We start from the raw sequence: 21,311 nt of genomic DNA, 5'->3' as shown, positions 1-21,311 counted from the left end.
AAGCCATTATCAGTTAAGCAGTACATCGTACAATTAGGAGAATGAATTTTGTTGTACTCTTTACGTATTATAGGGTTTATTAAAATAAATCAAGTATGTAATTATGATATTCAAACTAATTCCTGGGTTTTATTTTATTGAATTCTATTGACATGTCTTAGAGAAAGTGGTGACTATCAACATCATCTCTTCATAATATGAAGACATTCTGCCGTTCGCAGCATTCTCTCCTCTACACAAATTCTATTCTTACGTCGAACAAGACCAACATTCCCTTTTATCAACATACAACTACCCCCCCTACCACCATAAACTACACTCTCTTATACATTCACTCTTTCAACTGTCTTACCATTGTACCACAACAACCCCCAACAACAACCACATCCACATACATCAATCCACATACACGACACCACTCCCAAGATGGGCCCAACAAGTGTCCGCCCAAACATCTTCCAACAAGGTCTCAATCGTCGTCATGCCTCAACTGCCCCACCAAATGTCAATATGAACATACCACCGGGAACGAACGGTCTTTCGAATCGTCCATCCCACAGACTCAAGCCAACCGCCTCGGATCCTTCCTCTGCGCGCAATATCAAGTTCTCGGAGAATAAGGAGATTGTGGTTAGGGATAAGAACGGTGGTTATAAATTGGATGTTCCCGTGCTTCCGGATGGTCTTATTGGTGAAGATGGTGAGGAGTTGGGGGATCTTGAGGGTGATGAGTCTGGGGAGATTGGTCTTGAGAGGACGGAGGTTGGTGGAAGGGATAAAGAGAGTATGTTCTTGTCGTTGCAGTGCAGAAATGATTTCTCGGGGTCAATGTGGCTAATTGTGATATTGTTTAGAATTCGATGCTGCTCTTGTTGAAATGATGCTTCGGAGGAGGAATAGACAGTCGAGTGGTGAACCTGATGGTGAGTTACAATTGCAGCAGTTACGAGTTCTGAATCTGGGGAATTCCTGGGTTCTTCCTTATGCAGAAGCTTACGGATTACTCGTTCTAGAAATATTGGACATTGTACAGGAAAGCTTGCGCAAAAAGGTTGCGTCTTTGGATGATGATAGTTGGATGTTCGAGCCTGAAAGGGATATCGCCTTTTAACGAAATTTCAATTATGCGCTACATGTGCTTTCATCGTTCATTAGACTTGAATGGGGTATGTTCAATAATGTCCGCCGGGCATTTTCATGCACAAGGCACAACCCGTCCCCGAGGAGGGAGTTTAATCCAGCTCCATACTGGACGGAGGTGCCTCAACCTTCTTCGCAGACCTTTGACCAGCCCGTCTCCCACCGGCATTGTCTTGGCCTCCTTGACCGCCAAAAAGCATATTGCTCATCATATCCATGAGGGGATTACCCTGGCGCGGAATCTTGATACCAAAGTACTGCTCGCCAATTTGAGCTAGGAAGTCATCCCACAGACCCAGGTCTTGAATCTGCGTCGCATAGTGTGCAGTCAGCTGTCGGAAAAGATCCGCGCTACCCCGTTGCACTGTCAGCAGCAACAGACTGATGAAATTGAGCAGTGGGAGTGCAGGGTACACGCGAGCGTCAGAGCTTGAGCTGCTGACATCTTGAACGGCAAGCGAAGGGTTCGATGTCGAAAGTCGGGTGGTAAAGATGAGCAGAGCCTTATTGGCACTGCGAAGGTTTCCGGTCAAAAGATAAGGGAAGACTGCGCGCGACGCATAAATGGCTGCGGTGTGTGGCTCATCGTGGGTATACCACTCGTACTCCAATTTGGCCAATGTCTCTGCCGACTCCGATGTTCCCAAGATCAGATGCTTCTCTGCGTCGTACGGCTCGTTGTCTATAAACAAATATAGTTAGAACCGAGTTCACAATCCATGTCTTCTCCCGCCCTGATACCAAATAACCATACCCTCTGCGTAGACTGAACCTGCGGCATGGTGGAGGTCAGGGTCTCCTCGCTCCAACGGACCATATCGTCCACTCCACCCGATCATTTCTTGAATAAATCGCTTTCTTGTTGGCTCATCGGAAGGGAATTCACGTAGAAGTTCGATCAACCGCTCTGTTCAGGTGTCAACTATTAGCAACGATTGCTTTTACAACCAGCCCCTCAACCACCTTTCGACAAGAGCAAAGGAAGAAAAGGTGAAAAAAAAAAAAAACATACTCTTTCTCGCCCAACCCTCTGAATCATCACTTTCTCCTGAAATCTCCCATTCAGCCTTGTTGTAAACTTCCACCACCAACATAATAGCCAAATCTCCACCACTCGCCGAAGCACCTTGTTGAGCTCCAGCCTTCAACAAAGCTGTCGCACCTCCAGCTAGGAGTTCAGCGGCAGCATCATAATTCGACTGTTTGATGTATCGTACTGCGATTGTTCGTAGCTGTTGATGAGCTTCATAGTAAGCGCCATCTGCGATCCTAAAGAATGTGGCTGTCAGTAACGAACGCAATTAAAGAGGAGCAGCGGGAAATTCGGGGTTTCTCACTTCTCTCGCTGGCGGGCAATGACCTTGTCGATTCGAGAGGTCATTTTGTGGGATCCTTCAGAGTAATGAACTCTGAAATTGTTGATTTAATTAATGTCAGAATGTAGTTTGATCAAAAATGGTTGGAAGAAAAGAAGAAAGGAAACTAAAATGTTCGAGGAGACGCGGGGAGGAGAGGAAAGTTGAGTGGGGACGAGCTTCCTTTCTTTTCCGCTCAGCTTGGAACGTCCACTTTCTCTGTTCATTGCAAATTCAGTTTTGATTGACGGGATATTCTCTGGACATCGCAGTGTGAGACTTATTCAGTCGAGATTTATTGAGGATTATCATTTTCGAATGATTTGAATATCCTGCAAGTCGAGTTGGGCTCTATTTATGCGCGATTAATTGGATATCTTCAATCAAGGGCTAGAGATTCACCCTGTCGCACCTGGTTATATTCCACCATTACTCCATTGTTAACTATCTTCCAGGTGGTAGTTGTCAGCCATGGATCAAGCTACCTTCAACATTCAACCCTTGAACCGTTTCGGTGGTTCAAATACTACAATTCGACGTCCAAGGGTATGTCGTGTCTTGCAAAGAACATGAAATGAAGGACCTGCAAATATAACAGGATGCAATTAATATGATTCATATAGGAGATAGCATGTTTCTCTTATGATCGTGATCGTCAATTCTCGCTAGGTGATAGCTCTTTGGCATATTACTATCCACCAAATCTTCCGGCAGATTTGAATATCGGGTTTGAAACATTTCAGAAATTGAATGATTCTGCAGATGAGCATTTAGATGCTTTGTTGGACACTATTGTTGCGCTTGAGAGGGATACAGAGAAGAAATGTGAGACTGATATTATTACTTGGCGAGGAATGATGACGAAGGTAAGATTCGTGATTGATACCATTTTGTTGAAGTGATTGAGATTAATTGTTCTGCTGTACAGATTATGACTGCACCTTTTGATATGATGAATGGGTATGTTGGTAACCCATGTGATGTCTTTCTATGCTGACATGGCATATTGCATATCTACAGTTTCGAGATGAACGCAACATGTTTTCAGGTAAGAATACTCGTTCCCCAGATTATCACTCAAGTCCTTCTAACCTTCTTGTAGGGCACGATGTATGTTATTCATTCTGCTATTCTGCTCCAGTGAAAGACCCTTTGGGTTCTAGCTAATACAATTCAGATTCATCGAAGAAAACAATTCATACAAAAATGAACAGAAGGAAATCCAGAAAAACCAAAGAATGCCGCCGGGAATGGCATCACAAGAACGAATGATGTACTGGGGTATGACAGGGGCTTCCATCTGTATACTTATAGTACAACCTGGCTAACTATTTCAGGATACAAATTCGAGGTTCTCTCCGTCCTATCAAAACCCTGGGATCCAACGACTCGAGAGGAGATCGAAGGTCGCCAGAATGAAATTGTGAACAATAGTGCACAATATTGTTCTGTTGTGAAAACAGGCATGGGAAATGTCCGCATGATTCTAGGTGGAGAAGTTGATGCTGGTATGTTTCTGACTCAAATTCTCCCTTTGCTTCCTTTTCTTCTTAATCGAGTATTGCCTTTGCAAGTCTACTCACTCCTTTCATGATAGTTTGGGACTGTAAACCCGAAAGAAAAGAAGATCCAATTCATTGGGTTGAGTTGAAAACGTCGGCGGAAATTCTTAATGAACGAGATATGCTCAAGTATGAGCGAAAACTACTTAAATTCTGGGCACAGTCTTTCCTGCTCGGTGTGCCTACGATCATTGTTGGATTTCGTGATCAAGATGGTATTGTTCGACGTCTGGAGGAACTTGATACGGCTAGTATTCCCGGTAAAGTCAAGAAGCTTGGAAGAGGGTCTTGGGATGGAAATATCTGTATCAATTTTGCGGCTCAATTTCTTGAGTGTAAGTGGTTTACTCTTATCTTTCTTATACCTCGTGGTTGTGGACGAGCTGACACATGCACTGGCAGGGCTAAAACATACTATCCAGTCGGATGGTACTTGGAGGATAAGGAAGAAAGAGAAGTCATCGGTCATTGAAGTATTCAAGATTGAAGAATCGGGCCATGGCGACATCCTCTCCTCTACGTTCATGAATTGGCGGTCTCAACCTCAGCCTCAACCTTGAGAATTATCCGGTCATTCTCGCTGCCTCTCAATTTGGAGTCAATTTTGTATGTACTATAGATGGTTTGGTAATGGGTATGGGTATGGGTATGCGTGTTATTTATTTCTAATTTATTGTTTGAGCGTCGCCACCCGCATCTGTGGAGGTCTTCTGGGACTCTGATTCTCGCTTTTGAAAATATGCATCGCGCTCAGCTTTCCTCGCGGCTGATTTAACTCCTCTTTTATGCGAATAGCTGGTCAAATGAGCTTTCCACTGATCCTCACCAGTCATCGTCTTCTGGCATATATCACAGGAGAAGCATTCAGTATTGGATATTGGTTTCTGACCTGCTTGGTCTTCTTTTGCGCCCAGGACGACATTGGCAAGCTCTGAAAGCGTCTTGGGTTCGGGCGTGCTCTCGCCATTGAGCATTGACTGGACAATATTCTCGGATGGCTTTGTTACACACTCGTCCCACTGGGAGACGTCGCTACTATCGAGAAGATATAGGCGATTCGTCATCCCTGCATCGGACATGGCTTTCCAGAGTTTATTCCTGATCCATTTAATTTGAGATCTGCCATACTGACGAGTGGCAGTTCTGATCGACTCGATGCAATTCAACTTGAGAGTTTGGAGCTCTCCGTCGCTCAAGTTGGCTTCTTCAAGAGCTGCAAAATAGGGTGCTAGCTCTTTGAATCCAATAGAAACCCAAACACCGCGCGTCATGTCCACTTCAATCCCTTCCGTTTTCTTCTGTTGTAGGTAATTTGACATAGACTGTGCCTCGGACATTAATCCCTGCTCCAACATATTGTCGACACGCGCGTTCAGTCGTTTATTAAGGATTTCCTTTTCGGCATGGACCCAAAATATCATAGTATCCTTGAACCGTAAGAGTCCTTCGTCATTGCTAACAGCCTTTTGCTTCATAAGTTGTTGCTCTGCATAAATATCCGAGGCTCGCCGTCCTGTCTGGAAGTATATTTCCAATGACCTTCGAATTTTCCGTCCATCTTTTGGATGCCATCGTTGAGCCATTGCAGGGTCAACCTCTTTCAACTTTTCCATCAGAACTTCCGGCGATGAGTCTAGAATTGGCCATTTCGTAGATGTCGAGACGGTTTCTGTAGATGTCTCTGGTAATCCCTCTTCATCTTCTGACCCCTCACCCACTATCTGATCCTTGAATAGGACCGATTGCGTATAATAATGTGTACCTCCCACCAAAACAGGTATTTTCCCACGAGCTCTTATTTCATCGATCATTCTAAGAGCTTCGCTTTTAAATTTGCTAATGCGCCATGCTTCTTCTTCCAAATCAACACAGCTAAGGAGGTGATGTGGAATGCCATTTCGTTCTTCGATTGGGATTTGATTCGTGATTATCGGGAGGCCGCGGTACATTTGCATTGCGTCGCCATTGATAATTTCACCGTTGAATCGGGAGGCTAAATCTACCGCGAGCTAGCTGTACCTATTAGTCTTGGCTTTCCAGAGCTGAATGTAGGTGGAGGGTGGTAGTTTGAAAAGCTTCCTGTATGTACCTTAGACTTGCCTGTACCCGTTGCGCCAACGACGGCGATAAGGGGATTCATGACTGAAGGTGATTTTTGACGAAGCCAGAATGATCGAAGAAAGGATATCATTCCGTAATCATCTCATCTTGTTCTCCTCTCGTCCTTTTTCTTCTTGAATGGTGGTGGGCTTCTCAAAGTGTTGGAGAAAGTTGGAGAAGTCCCTCCAATAGAAAAAAAAAGTTGTTATCGCCAATCGCGCCTTACCTCATCCACTCCCGCGTCATTTCTTTAGCTTCGACGATTTCTACGCTTGAAATTAACTGGTGACTCATTTACATTCCTTGTGTTTCTCCTTTTGCTGAATTGTTGTTGTTTTTTCTTTCTTTTTTTTTTCTATCTTCTTCAGATTTAAGGGGCTATCAACATGGCAAACACCACTCTTCCATCCATCGAGGTGCAAAACCTCTCATATAAATTCCAAGATGGCTCTGCGGGGTTGCAGGACGTGCAATTGAACCTGCCAGCGGGTAGTCGGACACTGTTGATTGGCGGTAAGTAAAACCAAATACAGCTTCTCTGTTCTCATGTCAAGTCTAACGTCATTTAGCAAATGGAGCCGGTAAAACCACTCTGCTTCGTTTACTCTCGGGAAAACGTCTAGCACCTAGCAACACTATTGCTGTGGGTGGTCAGGATCCCTTCACGCACGGTCTAGAGGGTGTGACATATCTCGGTGTGGAATGGGTATTGAACAGTATTGTTCGAACGGATATCGATGTGCCAACCCTACTGGCTTCAGTAGGTGGTAATGCCTACCCAGAACGTCGAGATGAATTGGTCGATATCCTTGATATTGATCTCCGCTGGCGCATGCATGCTGTTTCCGACGGTGAGCGTCGCCGTGTTCAATTAGCTATGGGCCTATTACGACCCTGGCAGGTTCTTCTTCTTGACGAAATCACTGTCGATTTGGACCTTCTTTCCAGAAGTAACTTCCTTTCTTTCTTGAAACGGGAGACAGAAACTCGACCTTGCACCATTGTCTATGCTACACATATCTTGGATAACCTTGCTCAATGGCCGACTCATCTTGCGCATATGCATTTGGGTAAGGTTAAGGCCTGGGGCCCTGTTGAGCAGTTCCATGATCAGGTTCCGCAGTGGACTTCTGAGAATAGTCGTCTTGGAGAGTTGGTTCTCAAATGGTTGAAGGAGGATTTGGATGCTCGTGGACCTCGAAATGGTCGGTCTACGCAGGGTAAAACTTATCAGTCTCTTGAGGGACTGGGTGGTTATGGATTGGAGAAGCGCACTTAAAGAAGCAGCTTGACTATTTCCAACCCTTTTTTTTTTGTCTGTTTTTGTCTTTAGTTTTTGTTTGTGTCTTTTTTTATGATGCTTCTTCTCTATTCGTTTATTTATTAGCATCATCATCTGGTGCTTTAACATTATGCCGTTCACCAATCATTGGGTTCAACAACCGGGCATGGGTGGGGTTTTGCGGGCATCTGAATCTACAGGATAGATTCGTTCAACAAATGGAGTTTCAACCAGGACCCATAGAGAGTTTATGATATGAATATACGAGAATATCGACAGCAACGTCGAAATGGGAGACGCCATCTTCAACCGATGGCAGTACCTTTTCACTTAACATACGAATGAAAAGTTTTATTTAAACTGAGATTTGGGACATATTTCTTATCACTTGTTCACATAAATAGACCAGTTAAGAATTGGTATGTAAAGTAACCTGTGCATAGCAAGTGACTGGTTTGGTTTGTTATTTTGTTCTATACGGATTATGAGAGTATGTTTGAAATGCTGTATATCCGTGCCGAAGTATCTTCACTAGCAACAGCAAGCTCGAATTGAGTCTTGCTATTGGCCTCCGCCGATGACACTGGTCGCCATGATAGTTGTGTAATTGCTCGCGAAGGAGCAATAGTTTTATCAATGTTCACCACGGGCTGGGCTTCCAAGCCATCAACGGCAATTCGGTGGATAGATACGGCACCACTGTCCTCTCCAGCAGCGAGGACAAAAGAGTTGTGGTAGATGGAAGGCAAGAATGCAATGGCAGAGACAGCGGATGTCAATGTTATAGTTGTCTTGCAGGTGAAGGTATCCTCAGTCTTTTGCCAGATCTTAACAGTTTTGTCACGTCCAGCCGTAGCAAAGATGTAATCCGAGGTAATTGGAGCCCATGCAGCGCCCAGAATCATTCGAGAGTGGCCCTTAGGGTTTGAAGTCAAATTCGTGAATAGGGTTTGGTCTTGATCACTGCGAGCAAAGACGGCCCATTGACGATCTCGGCCCACACTTAGTAGATACTTGTCGTCATCAGAGAAGGAGAGGTCGTAGATAGTAAGAGAATGGGCTGTAAGAGAGGGCTTGATCTCATGCCAGTCCGATGTATCATACAATCGAATCACGGCGTGGTCAAGAGAGGTGGCCTTGCAGGCAGTAGCGATGATCCTACGATCGTGGCTCACAGCAACGGCTGAGATTTCATAACCGTGGCCATAAAGCTTTTCATGCTCTGGCCACAGCGTATATCGGGACAGATGGTCTTCCAGAGGGGGGGGTGTCTGTGACTAAAGATACAACCGGGGCAGGGGCAGAGCCTTCCTCTCCATCTTCGTCAACGGGGGCCTCGTCTCCTTGAGCTTTATTCGAGAGACCGAGAACCGGAATCTCAGCGGAATCAGGCAGATCCTCCTTGGCTGTTTGTTTGAAACCAGTCAATCGCTCAAGTAACTCAGCGGTCTGCTTAGGCTCGTTGAAAACACGTAATAACTTTTCGTCCGCACCAGACACAAATTGCAATGGCCCCAATGTGTCAATGCAGTTCAGATCATATCCGTGGATCTGTGGTCGAGCAAACTCATGCCATGATCGTTTCTCATCTCGCAACCACTGAGCATGAAGACGAGACGTTTGATCTGCACTAGTAGAGAGCAGATATCCACCACTAGGCTCCCATTGAACACCATTGACCGAGCGTACATGTCCAGATATACCGAAATGCTGCGCCCAGATATCTGCTTCCGCATCATGTCGCCAAACTCTCCAGCTTCCAGTACGGCCAAGACTCACAACTTGCTTCCCATCTGGAGACCAGAGTCCGATCCAGAAGCCACCGGCACTGCCAGTTGCTGTAGTTGAACCCTTTTGTACGCTAATCTCACCCATTCGCTCTGCTGACATCCACACGCCTGATGCAGGATCTTGCTCCCAAATAGTGACTGTGTTATCGGCAGAAGCTGAGAGAAGCTGTGAGCGTGATGGGTCCGGATTCCACGCAGTAGTGTAGATCCAGTCTTCATTTCCGAATAGAAGAGCTTCAAAAGTAATTGAATACTTCGACCCATTAGCTTCAAATTCATGGGCCTTGTTAGACAACGTGGGTTCCATTCCGCCTAATAACGGATCGGCATCATCAATTGGTGTAGCAATGCTTGCTTCACCCCGTCGCAACCGCCACAGACGAATGTATTTGTCCTGACTGGCTGAGGCTAACAAGACATCTTCGGGGTTGTTTTCCTTGTCCTGTGTGAATGAAAGAGATCTAACCCAAGCCTCGTGACCCGAAAGAATGGCTCGACGCTGGAAAGAAGGCTTCTCGGTAGAACCTTCTGCAGCATAAATGTGCACTTTCGTTGTGGTTCCCGCAACCGCCAATACCAAAGGACTGTCTTTAGTACTCTCGAGAGCTCGCAGTGACAAGGTCAATGGGAAAAAGCGGGGTGTCATTGTAATGGTATCAAGTAGCTCAGACTTCGATTCATCCTGTGCATTGACTCTCCAAATCCGAACCGTGCCATCTGCGGCACCCGATGCAATGATATCCGTCCCGTCCGCCACAGCAATCGCATTCAGAGATCCAGTGTGACCCGTGAGTGTGGAAAGATGTTTGTAGTTGCGCGTATCTTCCGGATCTTGTTGCCATAATCTAATTGTTTGATCAACGGAGCCGGTAATGATCAATCTCGTCCCGGAGGAGGGGCATGTGTAAAATCTGACGACGCTGACTTTATCGGTATGGCCAACGAGTAGGGAGTATACACCTCTTTGAGAGGATTCCTAAGGTCATTGTCAGTTCGATCTTCTTCGACATGTCCAATTACTGAGATTCAATTAACCCACCAGAGGTTCCCACAAGGCGACATTGTTGTCTGCGCCATAGGCAAGCACACCAGTCTTGACGTCCCAATCAGCAGCACCGGGGTGCCGATTACCACCAACACTGATATATTCTGTTGCGGCAGAAGCCATGATTTTTGCAAGGACGAAGTTGTCCTTCGCAGTGAATGCAGCTGACGTTGAATAGAAAGAAAAAAAGTGCTGTCGCGAAAGATAATTGTGGAATTGGTACCGCTTATCGATAAGTTCTTCCGCCCGCAGTTGATAGCCCCTCCGCTTTGTCTCTTCTCATTTTCAACATTCACCAGTTTCATCTTAGAACCACAGCGAGGAATCGGACTTGACAGATATAGACTGGTTATTCCCTTATTTGAGTTACTTGAATTATGGCAGACTCTACGAATGGCGGTGCGGCCGCCACCATCTCAATTACCGTCGAGTTCACGTACGACATCCGCAATGCCCCCAGATTTTTAATATGGTGTCTAACCAGTTTCTATAGTGGTGGGCTCGAGATTCTATTTTCCAATGAACGCAAGCATACTATCACACTTCCTGCCCGTTTGGAAGATGCAAGCCAGCCAACAATTTCGTATTTGCTCAAACACTTGGTGGACAATGTCATGAAGGACGATAGGAAGGAGCTTTTTATTATGGAAGACAATGTGTATGTGTGATGCGAAGTCAATGGTTTGTTATAAACTAACAATTTGTCAGTCGACCTGGAATCCTTGTTCTGATCAATGATGCCGACTGGGAACTAGAGGGCGAGGAGAACTACGAGCTTCAGCAAGGAGATAATATTGTGTTCGTCTCAACATTGCATGGAGGTTAGATCGGCATTCTACGAAAAGAAAGAGCTTTGACAAATTTGTGAATTTCTATTGCTATAAACGATGTGCTAGAAGCGCAGAAGGACAAATATTTGGCTGGTACTGTCATGTCAAGAGAGATGTTGATTTTCCGATCTATTCTTACACAACATCTTCAACGTGCTGCTGAGAGATCCTCTCGGGCTCGCGTGGAGTACGAATTCCGCTTGGAGTGCGAGGGGTAATATATCCAGTTGGAGTGCGTAGACCACTCTGGGGTGTTCCCTGACCATCAGGTGGACTACCAAGGCCCTGCATTGGAGAAACCACGCCGCTCGGGGGCACTGGGATTTTCAAGTCCTCAGGCGAGGCGGGGATGATTTCCTCAGGGAGATCTGGGATATGGATGCGACGGGCCTCGTTTTGGTAACTTTCGGGGATTATCTATGATGCACTTGAGTCAGTCGATAGTTTTAAAAACAAACTTAGAATAAATGTGAATTACCTCAATAATCTCATCACGAGGGAACTCGAGGAATGGGATATCAGCAGCATTGCAAGCCATGAGATAGCCGTACAAAACGCGCAATACACTCTCGTGGGCAATAATGAGGAGATCATTCTGCTCTCGCTCAAGCTCCAAAATGATTGGCTCAAGACGGACAGCCAGATCATGGTAAGACTAGTGGAAGTATGTTAGTACTGATTAAATGGGGTTACGAAGCGGATATTTCGAACCTCTGCACGGGGGTACCGATGATGATAGGGATCCAGCTCGTGCTTTGTGACTTCATCGGCAAACTCAGCCCGAATGCGCCTCTCAGACATTTTCTCGCAGACTCCTGGATTGAGCTGGCTCATCTGGGACCGTTGTCGAACTTTGTAACCTCTCTCGTAGAGATACTTTGCAGTCTCAACGGTTCGGCGTCGGGTAGATGTCCAGACTTTCAAAGGTCGTAGTTCGTATCCCGTTTCTCCTCGTTCGATCATTGCTTGTTTCTCCGATTCACGGTGCTTCATTAGGCATTCGGTCATCTTTTTAGCATAGTCCTCGCCTTGTTCGGATAGAGAGGCATCGGCTTTGTATGAATCTGCGTCCGAAACGCCAGCCTTATTTCATAGTTAGCACTTTTGGGGGCTGCATGCCGTGACTATTGGGGAAGATCACTTACTCGTGCAAAGTAAGTTCTTCTGGATTTGATGTGAAGGTTCAGAAGGTAGAAAACAATTCGGTTGGAGAGGTATCCAAAGCTTCGATTGTTCACAATGAGTCTCTCGCCAGCATTGATCATCTGCATGAATTTAGTCAAATTGTCTCGCGGTAATATGTGAAATACACACCTTGATATAGTTCAAGTCCTTTTCTTCCATTGTCTGGAACTGGGGAATGCGTGATGAGATCCGCGTGAGGTAATGCTTGACGGCATCCTCTGGGGTCCACGAAACATACTGCATTTTTTTTGTCAGCCTGTTAACGAAGAGTATCTAGAGATAGCAGACTTACATCGGGAGATGATATCTTAACCCTGCGGACATTTTCCTCGATGATCTTTTCGTCGTCACACCAAGATTCAATGAAAAGCGTCTGTAAAAGTTTTGATCAATATCAATACATAGAGATAGTAGGTAAGCACAGTTTACCTCGATATCATGCTTAGCAAACTCCTTAGCAAGCGAACGCCGGCCAGAAGCAAGTGGGTTGACCGCATCATAGATTGCAATCTGACCATTTTCATGGTTCAAAAAATGGTAAATATCTTCTCGACATTTTCGCACGATCTTCTGACGGAGAAGAACAGATGAAGCCGTAGCTAGAACAAAGTTAGTAAGAGAAATTTCCATAATTAAGATTAGCGTTCTTACTCACCATTCACATAGAAATAGTCATCTGGCATATCCTCACCAAAGGGGATAGTAGCTCGTCGGTAATCTCCAAGATGGAAAATTCTAGTTTTGACTCCAAGCCTAGGAATTTGTTAGTTGGTTGGTTTGCATAAATTCAACAACTGAATATTATAGACGACATACCATCTGAGATACCGTGCCAAAGCCACAGACATATGACTATTTTTCGTTGAGTATTAGACAGAAATTATTTACGATGACGGTGTGGTGAGGTTAAACATACGTCTTTCCTCTTGCTGGTAACCCCACGGTGATGATCACAATTCGACCTGAGTGAAAGAGCCGGCCAGATTCAGTACTATAAAGCTGAGCCGGGGCAAGATCCGCTTTTTCAGGTAGATCGTGGATCGCATCGACGAAAATTGATGATTTGCGCCTGAATTGCGGCGAGTTGGCCACGATCTCTGCAGTGCTGATTGACGTCAGTTATGTTGAGAGAGACATGTTTCTGACGCAGCGTTGTCCGACGACGACAATATCGACAGGACAGGTACTCCGTAGCAGTCATCTTCTTGTACGGTAACAGTGACAATACACCAGTACAAGCCAACAAATTGAGAATAGAGAACTTACAGTAAGGTATCCATGGTGGCGGGGCTGAAGAGGACCGAAGCGGGAAACTAGCTATGGGGTCGTTTTTGATATACTCGTATACCGAGGTACCAAGCTAGATCAAACAATATTAGTATTAGACAGCCAAACAGAAGATCAACTGTAGATACCCTGCCTCAAGGCAAGTCCTTGATGGAAAGAAAGTTGAAGGAAGATGGAAAGCAGGGCATGAATGAAAGCGGTATAGAGCGATAACAGTAGATAATCGGACCCATCAGTCCTCCCTGAAAACAGCAAGTAAACAAGCATATAAGTAGTGCCACTATATACACTTCTTATATGAAATACATCCAATAATTCCCATCTAATTGATTAGGTCTACTGATAATAAGATACCAATTCTTTTAATTCAATTCTCCTTCATATTGTCCACTTCCTCACAGTATAGCCGAAGCTCCGGCTTACCTAATGAATCCGGCAGGCGGCAGCGGCCAAAAGTGCCAAAAGGAACTGGCATTTTTCACGGAAAGACTTCAGCTCCGCGCTTCCTTCAAATCAACCCCCCCCGACTCACCCCCGAGCGGAATCGATTTCAGCTCTCTTTATCTCTTATTTTCCTGATCTGTGTCGTTTGCTCGTCCCAGATTCTTCGGGCTGACTTCAATACCTCATTCTCCCTTGACGCTTTCATCCTCAGTTTTTCCGCAACCTCTCCGTTGAACGGCCATCGCGTGACGACACCTGTATAATCCTATCCTTTTCCAATTCAAAATGTCCGATATTTCATCGTCTCTTGGCTTCGTTGCCGAGAACCCTGCTATGGCTGCGATCAAGGATGCATACAACTCGTTCTCCGAGCGGAGGGCGATGCTCAACCTGCCTAACCCCGGCACCGTGGATAACATCGCGAGGGAGGTCCAAAAGGATGTTCTTCTGTCCAACTTCATGTTCACAGGCCTTCGCGCAGACTTGACCAAGGTCTTCGGTATGACTCCTCTGTTCCGTGTCTCTCACGCGTTCTCCATGGGTTCTTCTGGCAACCTTCCCCCATATGCCTTCTCCGCCATGTATGGTAGCCCCAAGGTAAGCAATTTCCCATCTCTGTCAATGCTTTAACACGATAGCACTTGAGGAGCAATTCTAACGGATGTCTTTTTTTTTCCGCAATAGGTTTTCATGCAAGGCAACCTCGGCAGCGATGGCACCCTCTCCGCCGTTGGCAACTACCGCTGGAACCAGGCTCTGGTTACCAAGACCAACGCCCAGGTCATGGGTGGTGGTGCTCAAGGTCTTCTTCAGATCGACAACGACTACACTGGTGATGACTTCTCTGCCTCTCTGAAGGCCTTCAACCCTTCCATCTTCGAGGGTGGTCTTACCGGTATCTTCGTCGGTAGCTACCTTCAATCTATCACACCCGGCCTGGCCCTTGGTTTCGAGGCTATCTGGCAACGCCAGGGTATGACCGCTCGCCCCGAGACTGCTCTTTCCTACTCCGCTAGATACAAGGGTGACGACTGGATCGGTACCGCTCAGCTGCAGGCCCAGGGTACTTTTGCCGCTACTTACTGGCGCAAGCTCTCCGAGCGCGTTGAAGCCGGTGTTGATATGAACCTCCAATTCGCCCCTAGCCCTGCTGCTATGATGATGGGTGGTCCCAGCCGTGACGGTACCACCTCCATCGGTGCCAAGTATGACTTCCGTGCTTCCTCTTTCCGCGCCCAGGTCGACAGCACCGGTAAGGTTAGCTGCCTGCTTGAGAAGCGCATCGCCATGCCCATCTCTCTGAGCTTCGCTGGTGAGATTGACCAGGCCAAGGTACGAATTATCCCGTTATATTACCTTCAACTGAGTTCTGAATGCTAACTTTATTGTCTTTTAGCAAACGGCTAAGGTCGGCCTTGCTGTCTCTCTGGAGATTGCCGGTGAGGAGCTGATGGAGCAGCAGGAGAAGGCTGACCCCGCCAGCATGATCCCCCCTCCCTTCTAAACTCCTCTTCTCCCTGGGGAATATCCCTTCTCGAGACAGGTGCATCTGATCAACGCCTCTCGAGCTAATCACTTTTCAACCTCTCTGTTTTATTAGTTCTTCACTCTTCACCCAATGTCTGGAATGGCATGGCATGTCACTTTTCCTCGGTATAACCTTTTTGATACGGGTTACTGGTGTAGGCGGCAGTTGTTTGGCGCCATGGAGATTCCAAATGTTTGTTCTTTTCTGTATAGATTCACACTCCGTTTTCCCCTTTCCGATAGCCTCGCCTCCACCCAACATCTTTATCCCGCATCTACCGGCGATCTCTTGGTCCGTGTCTTGTTTCTCTTTTTATGTGACGTTCTTCCATGGTCAATTCGTGGTCGGGTCCGTGGGGTTAGTTGCGGGTGGAAGGTGTATGACGCTTAAGTGTCGTGGTTATGGTTTCTTGCATTATAGACGGACCAATGTAAAACAATCTCTTTCGAATTATCAGATCAGTATGAATGAATTATAGGCTAGCCTTGTGCTTTAATTGAGTCAGCGTACATTCAGTGTATCTAGGAATATCAAATTCAGACGTCAACAGAACAAGTTTTCGAATTATGCCAGAGGATCGCACTGATATCTATAACTACGAATCGTCCATAAGATTTACCAAATCTAAATTCTCAATCAATTCTTTAGGCAAACCAGATAATTCGTGTTGTTGGAAGCTCCCTATTCTGCAGACCGAAATCCTCCGGGGACTTGGTCGAACTATTCGTCTCATCCCTTTATATATTTATGAAGATCACTTTTTCAGTTGCTTAGTACACATTCGAAGGGTATCTTTACAAAACAAACGAGAAAACGACCATTTATCTACCAAATGATTTTTCAATTCATCTTCTTTTGATATATACTACTAACAGTCAACAACGTGCTGGGGGCACTGGATTGGATACATATCCATTCATTTCATTCAATGAGTAATAATAGTATATTTATTTATGGCTGTCTTTCACTGAAAAGTTAAGTATATAGCTTTTTGAGAGCTCGATGCTATACAAACTTACCGGATCAGGTCATGAGTGTGTAGGGAAAGGCGAAGCTGATACTTAAGCTTTCGTACTCTGAAAGTCTCCCTAAATAGAGGAAGTGGCAGAGATTCCTGACATTTGCTTTTTTTTAATGCCTGTAAACTACACTGTACGAAGGTTTGCATGTTAACTGAGGATAAAGTGTAAGTTGTCGAGGCTGAGGTGTTCTAGATATTCAAGGTCCTGAGATGATATCCTTAAACGTAGGCCTTAATTTTGATCCTGTTTGGCTCGAAGCTGAATAACGATGGCTATTTACCCTACATTGAAACAAAAGAGAAGATTCTAATATATTATAGATTGACACTGGACATGGCTAAAATTCGAACGCAGCAAATTTATACCAGAACGAGAAACGAGATTTGCTCCTGCACCTTTTCTCATTCGACAGGATATAATATTTAATCCATAGTCATTAATCAACCACACGCGCTCAGATTGATACACCTGGACTATCTCTATACAAGTGATTGCAAGGTTTGTATTGCGATGTCTGGTAAAACCCGCGGTTTATAGAGTACCGCATACCTTGAACATATGCGCTCTGAAGCAGAATTGTTGCTCTCTAATAGAGATTACCAACTCCCCTTATTGTGAATGGTACCAGGCTTCCAAGCAAGAGTCTTGATATTGAGGGTTCATTTAATTGAATGCAATCTTTCGTAAAGGAGCAGAAATTTGTTTCTTCGGTGTCTATTGAGGCTTAATGGGACAAAGACAAGAATGTTGAAGCGCTAGTAGTAATATCGAATATCACTTTAGAAGATCTGATCATTATCGGTTTGAATATCTTGAGTAGTACGTCAGCTAGTGACGACTGCAATATTCAAGGCAGATGTCAGCCACATGTGTGCAGGATAGCGAGATCCGTGGGGGTGAAATTTCGGTAGACCTTTACATTTTGCTCTTTAGTTCTGCCACAGGTTGCTCGTCAATTGTACCAACACTACAGTAATCTGATCGAATAGTATATGTATTGTACTGAAGCCAGGATGATCTTAGTAACTTGTATTACCGGCATTACATACAGCACACATGTACTACTTATGTACATTTCATGAGTACCCTCCAGAGTTACCCCAATTACCTCTCAATGGTAACAGCTTGAATCATGTGAGTATATATCTCTTTGACAGTCAATCTATTTTTATAACCAGCTCATTAAACTATACAGAAATCATGCCTAACTCAAGCCCAATCCGGCATCCCACCGAATAACGTATCACCTGACTCCATCTCAATCACCTGACACGACTCAGAACACGAGACAACCGAATCTTTTCCCCCCAAAATCCGCGCCTTGTGTGGTCTTGGCCGGTGGATCCGGAAAGGGGCTACTGGAGAAACCAACCTCCAACGATGGGCCAAAGATTCCGGAGTACAGATGTGGACAAGGTCTAATGCATCTGCTAGTGGGAGAGAGCAAACCGTTCCAACTTATTTTCTCCACTCGGCTACTCCACTGCTGGTCACCGGCGGATTCCATTCCCTGCCTGCCTGTCTGTCTGTCCTTTCTTTGGACTACCGCCCATTTGCCGTCCCCGTTTTTTTTTCGCGACTCCACTCACCCAGTTGCAGGGCTTGACCCAAGGTTGAGATGGTTTATTTCCTTGATGTCGGGATTAGACTGCTGATTTTACTTCCGGGGGTTTGATTTATTCGCGACAGAGTATGGAGAAACTAGGGGTTTAGATATGTCGTGATGGTTTATTTACGGAGTACGAGGATATTGAAAATTGTTTCGGTGAGTTGAAAATTCACTGCCATTGAGATATGTGGCTGGGGATGATGCATCGGCCTCTTACGCAGGATCTAGTTTAGTACTACTAACTATGTGCTGTATGTACATACCCTGTACTCCGCTCAATGAGTGCGCTTTTTTGGGTGAGAGGGGCTCTTTTTTAACCCTTTCTTTCCCACGGGCAAATAGGCCCCAGTTATGCATGTACTAGTTAAGTATGGAGCAGCCAGCTCCTTGATAGGTAGCAAGTAAGACAGTGCTCCGTAGATGGAGAACCCCCATTTCATTGTACGGAGTACGGAGTACATATACGATGCTATGTACTCCCCATATTATGTATTCCGAGCAGTTGTATGGTTGTGCCCGATCCCACTTTGACATCACTCCCGGCCGTTGACACTCGTCCGTCCTCCGGGTTTGTCGACTTGCATTGACCTCCCGGGCTATTCCTGCGGGGGCCATCGACCATCAAATGAACGGGAGGAACAAAGTCAACAACCGCGGATTTACAGTTTCGAGGGCGGGGGCCCGAGATTCTTCCCCCCAGAGAGAGGAGAGAGGGGGAAGTATCCAATAGTCGCCGGAGCCTTCTTCGTCTGCGCGATAATTTCTAGTTTCCTTGAAATTGATGTGGATGGTTCCACTTGTGTCTAAACCGAAGCTCGGTAATTTGTTGGTTTATACAGAGAAAGGAAGAAAGAAGTATGGACTACTAAGTAAAAGTGGATGACTAGATGAACTATGATAGCATATTGTACTGTAAACAGAGTAGACTGTACACCGTAGATGTAGCAATTAGGGCATGAACTGTGTATCGGCTTAGGGCAAGTTCACCATGTGACATGTGTACAGAAAAAAAAAAATATGTACCTCGTAAGCATAGATCGATAGTTGGTAGTTAGCGTTAGTCATGTCGAGATGGATCAGTGACGTGAGTGATGGACCGTCCCCACGCTATACAGCATTGAGAAAGCCCAACATTCCCCGAAAAGGTATGGATTCATTTTGGCATGAGAGTTTGGTACTCCGTGCAAACAGACGCGGTGCGGTGCGATGCGATGCGATGTGACGCGATAGTCTTTCAGGAAGATCCCACAGCATACCGAGGAAAGGTAAGTATATTTGGATCGTCGGCGAAGAGCAGATCCTTTTCTGCTAGTGCAGTGGGTTAAAAGAAAAGAATCATAACGATCCTTCAAAGGCATGGAAGCTCCGTACTGTCTGTACAAGAAGAAAATTGGAACCCAATCTCGGTAGTATGGCCAATAAGCCGTGTCGAGAATTCATGATTCGCATAATTTGGGTCGGCATTCCTTGGACCTACACCCAGTCAGATGTGAATATGTGCATGGGAAGTTCCAGAGGATGAGAGGAACGGAGTAAATCTCTCTCGTTTATTCCGATTCTGGTATTTGGTATGTGACTGAGGAATGTATCATGCCCACGTGTTTATGAGATCACGGAATACTCTAGTCTCAGTCGGAGTACACTATTACTATGTTAATGTGTCCTACGGAGAACTTGGTAGAGATTCCCTCGTAACTCACCTCGAGATATTGTACTACTGTACTCCGTAGGTATGTACAGTACTCAATAGACCGGGCCGTGATGAATAGAGTAATGCCCCTTGGGTCCGAGCCACCATCACTCCAGTTCCATGCCAGAGGCGCAATAAACCCAGTGGTTCAGGAACAATGCGATTGGTGCAGGGATGTAGGGAAATTCAAGGTCCACTCGGAATTATGTAGAGTATATAGTACATACAGCATAGTTAGTAACTAAGCATAGTTAGTTAGTATATGTAGATTCACCTACAGACCACCCAAAAGATGATGACCAGGGATCTGGAGCCGGATTAGTATTGAATGATGGTTGGTTCGTGGCTCCAAATTACGTCGGGCCCGAAAGTGACACTTTCCAGTATTATCCCCGAGCTTGAAGTACTCATCCATAACAACTTTGTGTAGTCGGGGTCTACACTTTGTCGAGTAGAAGCTCGAATGTAGCTTGAAAATAGGCTAGAAGACGTCACTATGGGGATGACAGCAGTGTCGCCTGACAATGAACAGTGGCAAAAGAGTATGAGGTCTGGTGATGTCGATCGCCGCAACGGGCGAAAGTGGAAGTTCAATTATACCGTACAGTACTAGCATGTACCGGCAACGGTTCTGTGGCGGTAAATACGTTGTGGTACAAGGCCCGCGCAGCCGCAGCTGCAGCGCGGTCGCTCCTCAACATGCACCTTTTCAGTCAGCTGCAGCTCTGCATTGCTCGAGGGGGAAGCTGGTCTCAACGTAAATCTGTTGGAATTCTGTATGTACATAGTACAACATTTGTGGATATACTCTGTTCAATTATACAGGATTGAGGTAAGTACAGTATTAGTGTAAGCTACTGAGCTATCAATGTAATTAATATGTTATAACTAATACACTCTATGACCTACAGTAGTAATTAGTACGGCATATATGTATTGGTCTATAGCATACGGAGTAACTGTCAGTAGTTAACGATGCATGTACTGATATCCTATGTACTGTGGCAGTTAATAATACTCAACGTGAGGCACCGGCTTAGGCAATCGACCGAAGACATGAAGACATGGCCCGATGCCGAAGATTAGCTGATGCAGCTGTGCACAGCTGCATCAGCTCTCAGTCCCGACTACCCAGGTACCATCCCGGTGGCAGTGGCTGAAATCCCAATCATTCGGAGCTAGGCGTCGGCTGAGATCACTTTGGTGCACGGTCAAGGGGATCCTTGCGTTGTCGAGACTTTGAATGGTCGGGGATCGACGGTGTTGGGAGGGGACTGCCGGGTCCCGTTCATGCCGTATCTCGCATTGGGGGGGGCATCAAGATCGACGAACAGAATGATGAGGAAAATAAGATATAAAAAAAAGTATGGAGCTTTTGTGCTCCGTGCTTCTACAGTACCGCTCGGGAGCTGGTCCAAACCAAACAGAAAAAGGGAAAAAAA

At 45.6% G+C, this 21,311-nt stretch overlaps 9 protein-coding genes across 9 annotated transcripts; 5 read left to right on the top strand and 4 right to left on the bottom strand.

The window, feature by feature from the left end:
- Positions 1-426: 426 nt before the first annotated feature.
- On the top strand, positions 427-1,111 carry N7469_005927 (uncharacterized protein; the record flags this gene model as incomplete). Its single annotated transcript, XM_056644846.1, has 2 exons — positions 427-784; positions 855-1,111. The coding sequence occupies 2 exons, from the start codon at positions 427-429 to the stop codon at positions 1,109-1,111; spliced, it is 615 nt and encodes a 204-aa protein (XP_056500084.1).
- Positions 1,112-1,232: 121 nt separating this feature from the next.
- N7469_005926 (protein GET4) lies at positions 1,233-2,521 on the bottom strand (the record flags this gene model as incomplete). Its single annotated transcript, XM_056644845.1, has 4 exons — positions 1,233-1,822; positions 1,895-2,047; positions 2,153-2,409; positions 2,478-2,521. The coding sequence occupies 4 exons, from the start codon at positions 2,519-2,521 to the stop codon at positions 1,233-1,235; spliced, it is 1,044 nt and encodes a 347-aa protein (XP_056500083.1).
- Positions 2,522-2,966: 445 nt separating this feature from the next.
- On the top strand, positions 2,967-4,617 carry N7469_005925 (DXO/RAI1 family decapping nuclease; the record flags this gene model as incomplete). The annotated part of the gene is made up of 9 exons (XM_056644844.1): positions 2,967-3,041; positions 3,119-3,361; positions 3,424-3,455; positions 3,516-3,543; positions 3,598-3,605; positions 3,673-3,776; positions 3,833-4,003; positions 4,093-4,392; positions 4,460-4,617. 9 exons carry the CDS (start codon positions 2,967-2,969, stop codon positions 4,615-4,617), a joined length of 1,119 nt encoding a protein of 372 aa, XP_056500082.1.
- A 105-nt stretch (positions 4,618-4,722) lies between these two features.
- On the bottom strand, positions 4,723-6,197 carry N7469_005924 (tRNA dimethylallyltransferase; the record flags this gene model as incomplete). Its single annotated transcript, XM_056644843.1, has 2 exons — positions 4,723-6,066; positions 6,147-6,197. 2 exons carry the CDS (start codon positions 6,195-6,197, stop codon positions 4,723-4,725), a joined length of 1,395 nt encoding a protein of 464 aa, XP_056500081.1.
- A 346-nt stretch (positions 6,198-6,543) lies between these two features.
- N7469_005923 (putative ABC transporter) lies at positions 6,544-7,436 on the top strand (the record flags this gene model as incomplete). The annotated part of the gene is made up of 2 exons (XM_056644842.1): positions 6,544-6,670; positions 6,727-7,436. The coding sequence occupies 2 exons, from the start codon at positions 6,544-6,546 to the stop codon at positions 7,434-7,436; spliced, it is 837 nt and encodes a 278-aa protein (XP_056500080.1).
- A 485-nt stretch (positions 7,437-7,921) lies between these two features.
- On the bottom strand, positions 7,922-10,397 carry N7469_005922 (Elongator subunit ELP2; the record flags this gene model as incomplete). Its single annotated transcript, XM_056644841.1, is given in 3 exon segments — positions 7,922-8,710; positions 8,727-10,205; positions 10,269-10,397. 3 exon segments carry the CDS (start codon positions 10,395-10,397, stop codon positions 7,922-7,924), a joined length of 2,397 nt encoding a protein of 798 aa, XP_056500079.1.
- Positions 10,398-10,651: 254 nt separating this feature from the next.
- Positions 10,652-11,100, top strand: N7469_005921 (ubiquitin-related modifier 1; the record flags this gene model as incomplete). The annotated part of the gene is made up of 3 exons (XM_056644840.1): positions 10,652-10,710; positions 10,768-10,932; positions 10,983-11,100. The coding sequence occupies 3 exons, from the start codon at positions 10,652-10,654 to the stop codon at positions 11,098-11,100; spliced, it is 342 nt and encodes a 113-aa protein (XP_056500078.1).
- A 139-nt stretch (positions 11,101-11,239) lies between these two features.
- N7469_005920 (bifunctional fructose-2,6-bisphosphate 2-phosphatase/6-phosphofructo-2-kinase) lies at positions 11,240-13,569 on the bottom strand (the record flags this gene model as incomplete). The annotated part of the gene is made up of 11 exons (XM_056644839.1): positions 11,240-11,521; positions 11,583-11,759; positions 11,816-12,187; positions 12,250-12,369; positions 12,419-12,526; positions 12,582-12,662; positions 12,719-12,888; positions 12,945-13,042; positions 13,106-13,141; positions 13,206-13,394; positions 13,556-13,569. 11 exons carry the CDS (start codon positions 13,567-13,569, stop codon positions 11,240-11,242), a joined length of 1,647 nt encoding a protein of 548 aa, XP_056500077.1.
- Positions 13,570-14,305: 736 nt separating this feature from the next.
- tom40 (TOM complex pore protein TOM40) lies at positions 14,306-15,524 on the top strand (the record flags this gene model as incomplete). Its single annotated transcript, XM_056644838.1, has 3 exons — positions 14,306-14,617; positions 14,705-15,352; positions 15,417-15,524. 3 exons carry the CDS (start codon positions 14,306-14,308, stop codon positions 15,522-15,524), a joined length of 1,068 nt encoding a protein of 355 aa, XP_056500076.1.
- Between the last annotated feature and the right edge of the window lie 5,787 nt (positions 15,525-21,311).

The sequence above is a fragment of the Penicillium citrinum genome (assembly GCF_028827155.1).
Source record: "Penicillium citrinum strain IBT 23319 chromosome Unknown utg000005l:1.0-1900146.0:1.0-1900348.0, whole genome shotgun sequence".
NCBI lineage: Eukaryota > Fungi > Ascomycota > Eurotiomycetes > Eurotiales > Aspergillaceae > Penicillium > Penicillium citrinum.
Note: the sequence above shows the minus strand (reverse complement) of the source record. Positions and strands in the feature narration are given on the sequence as shown.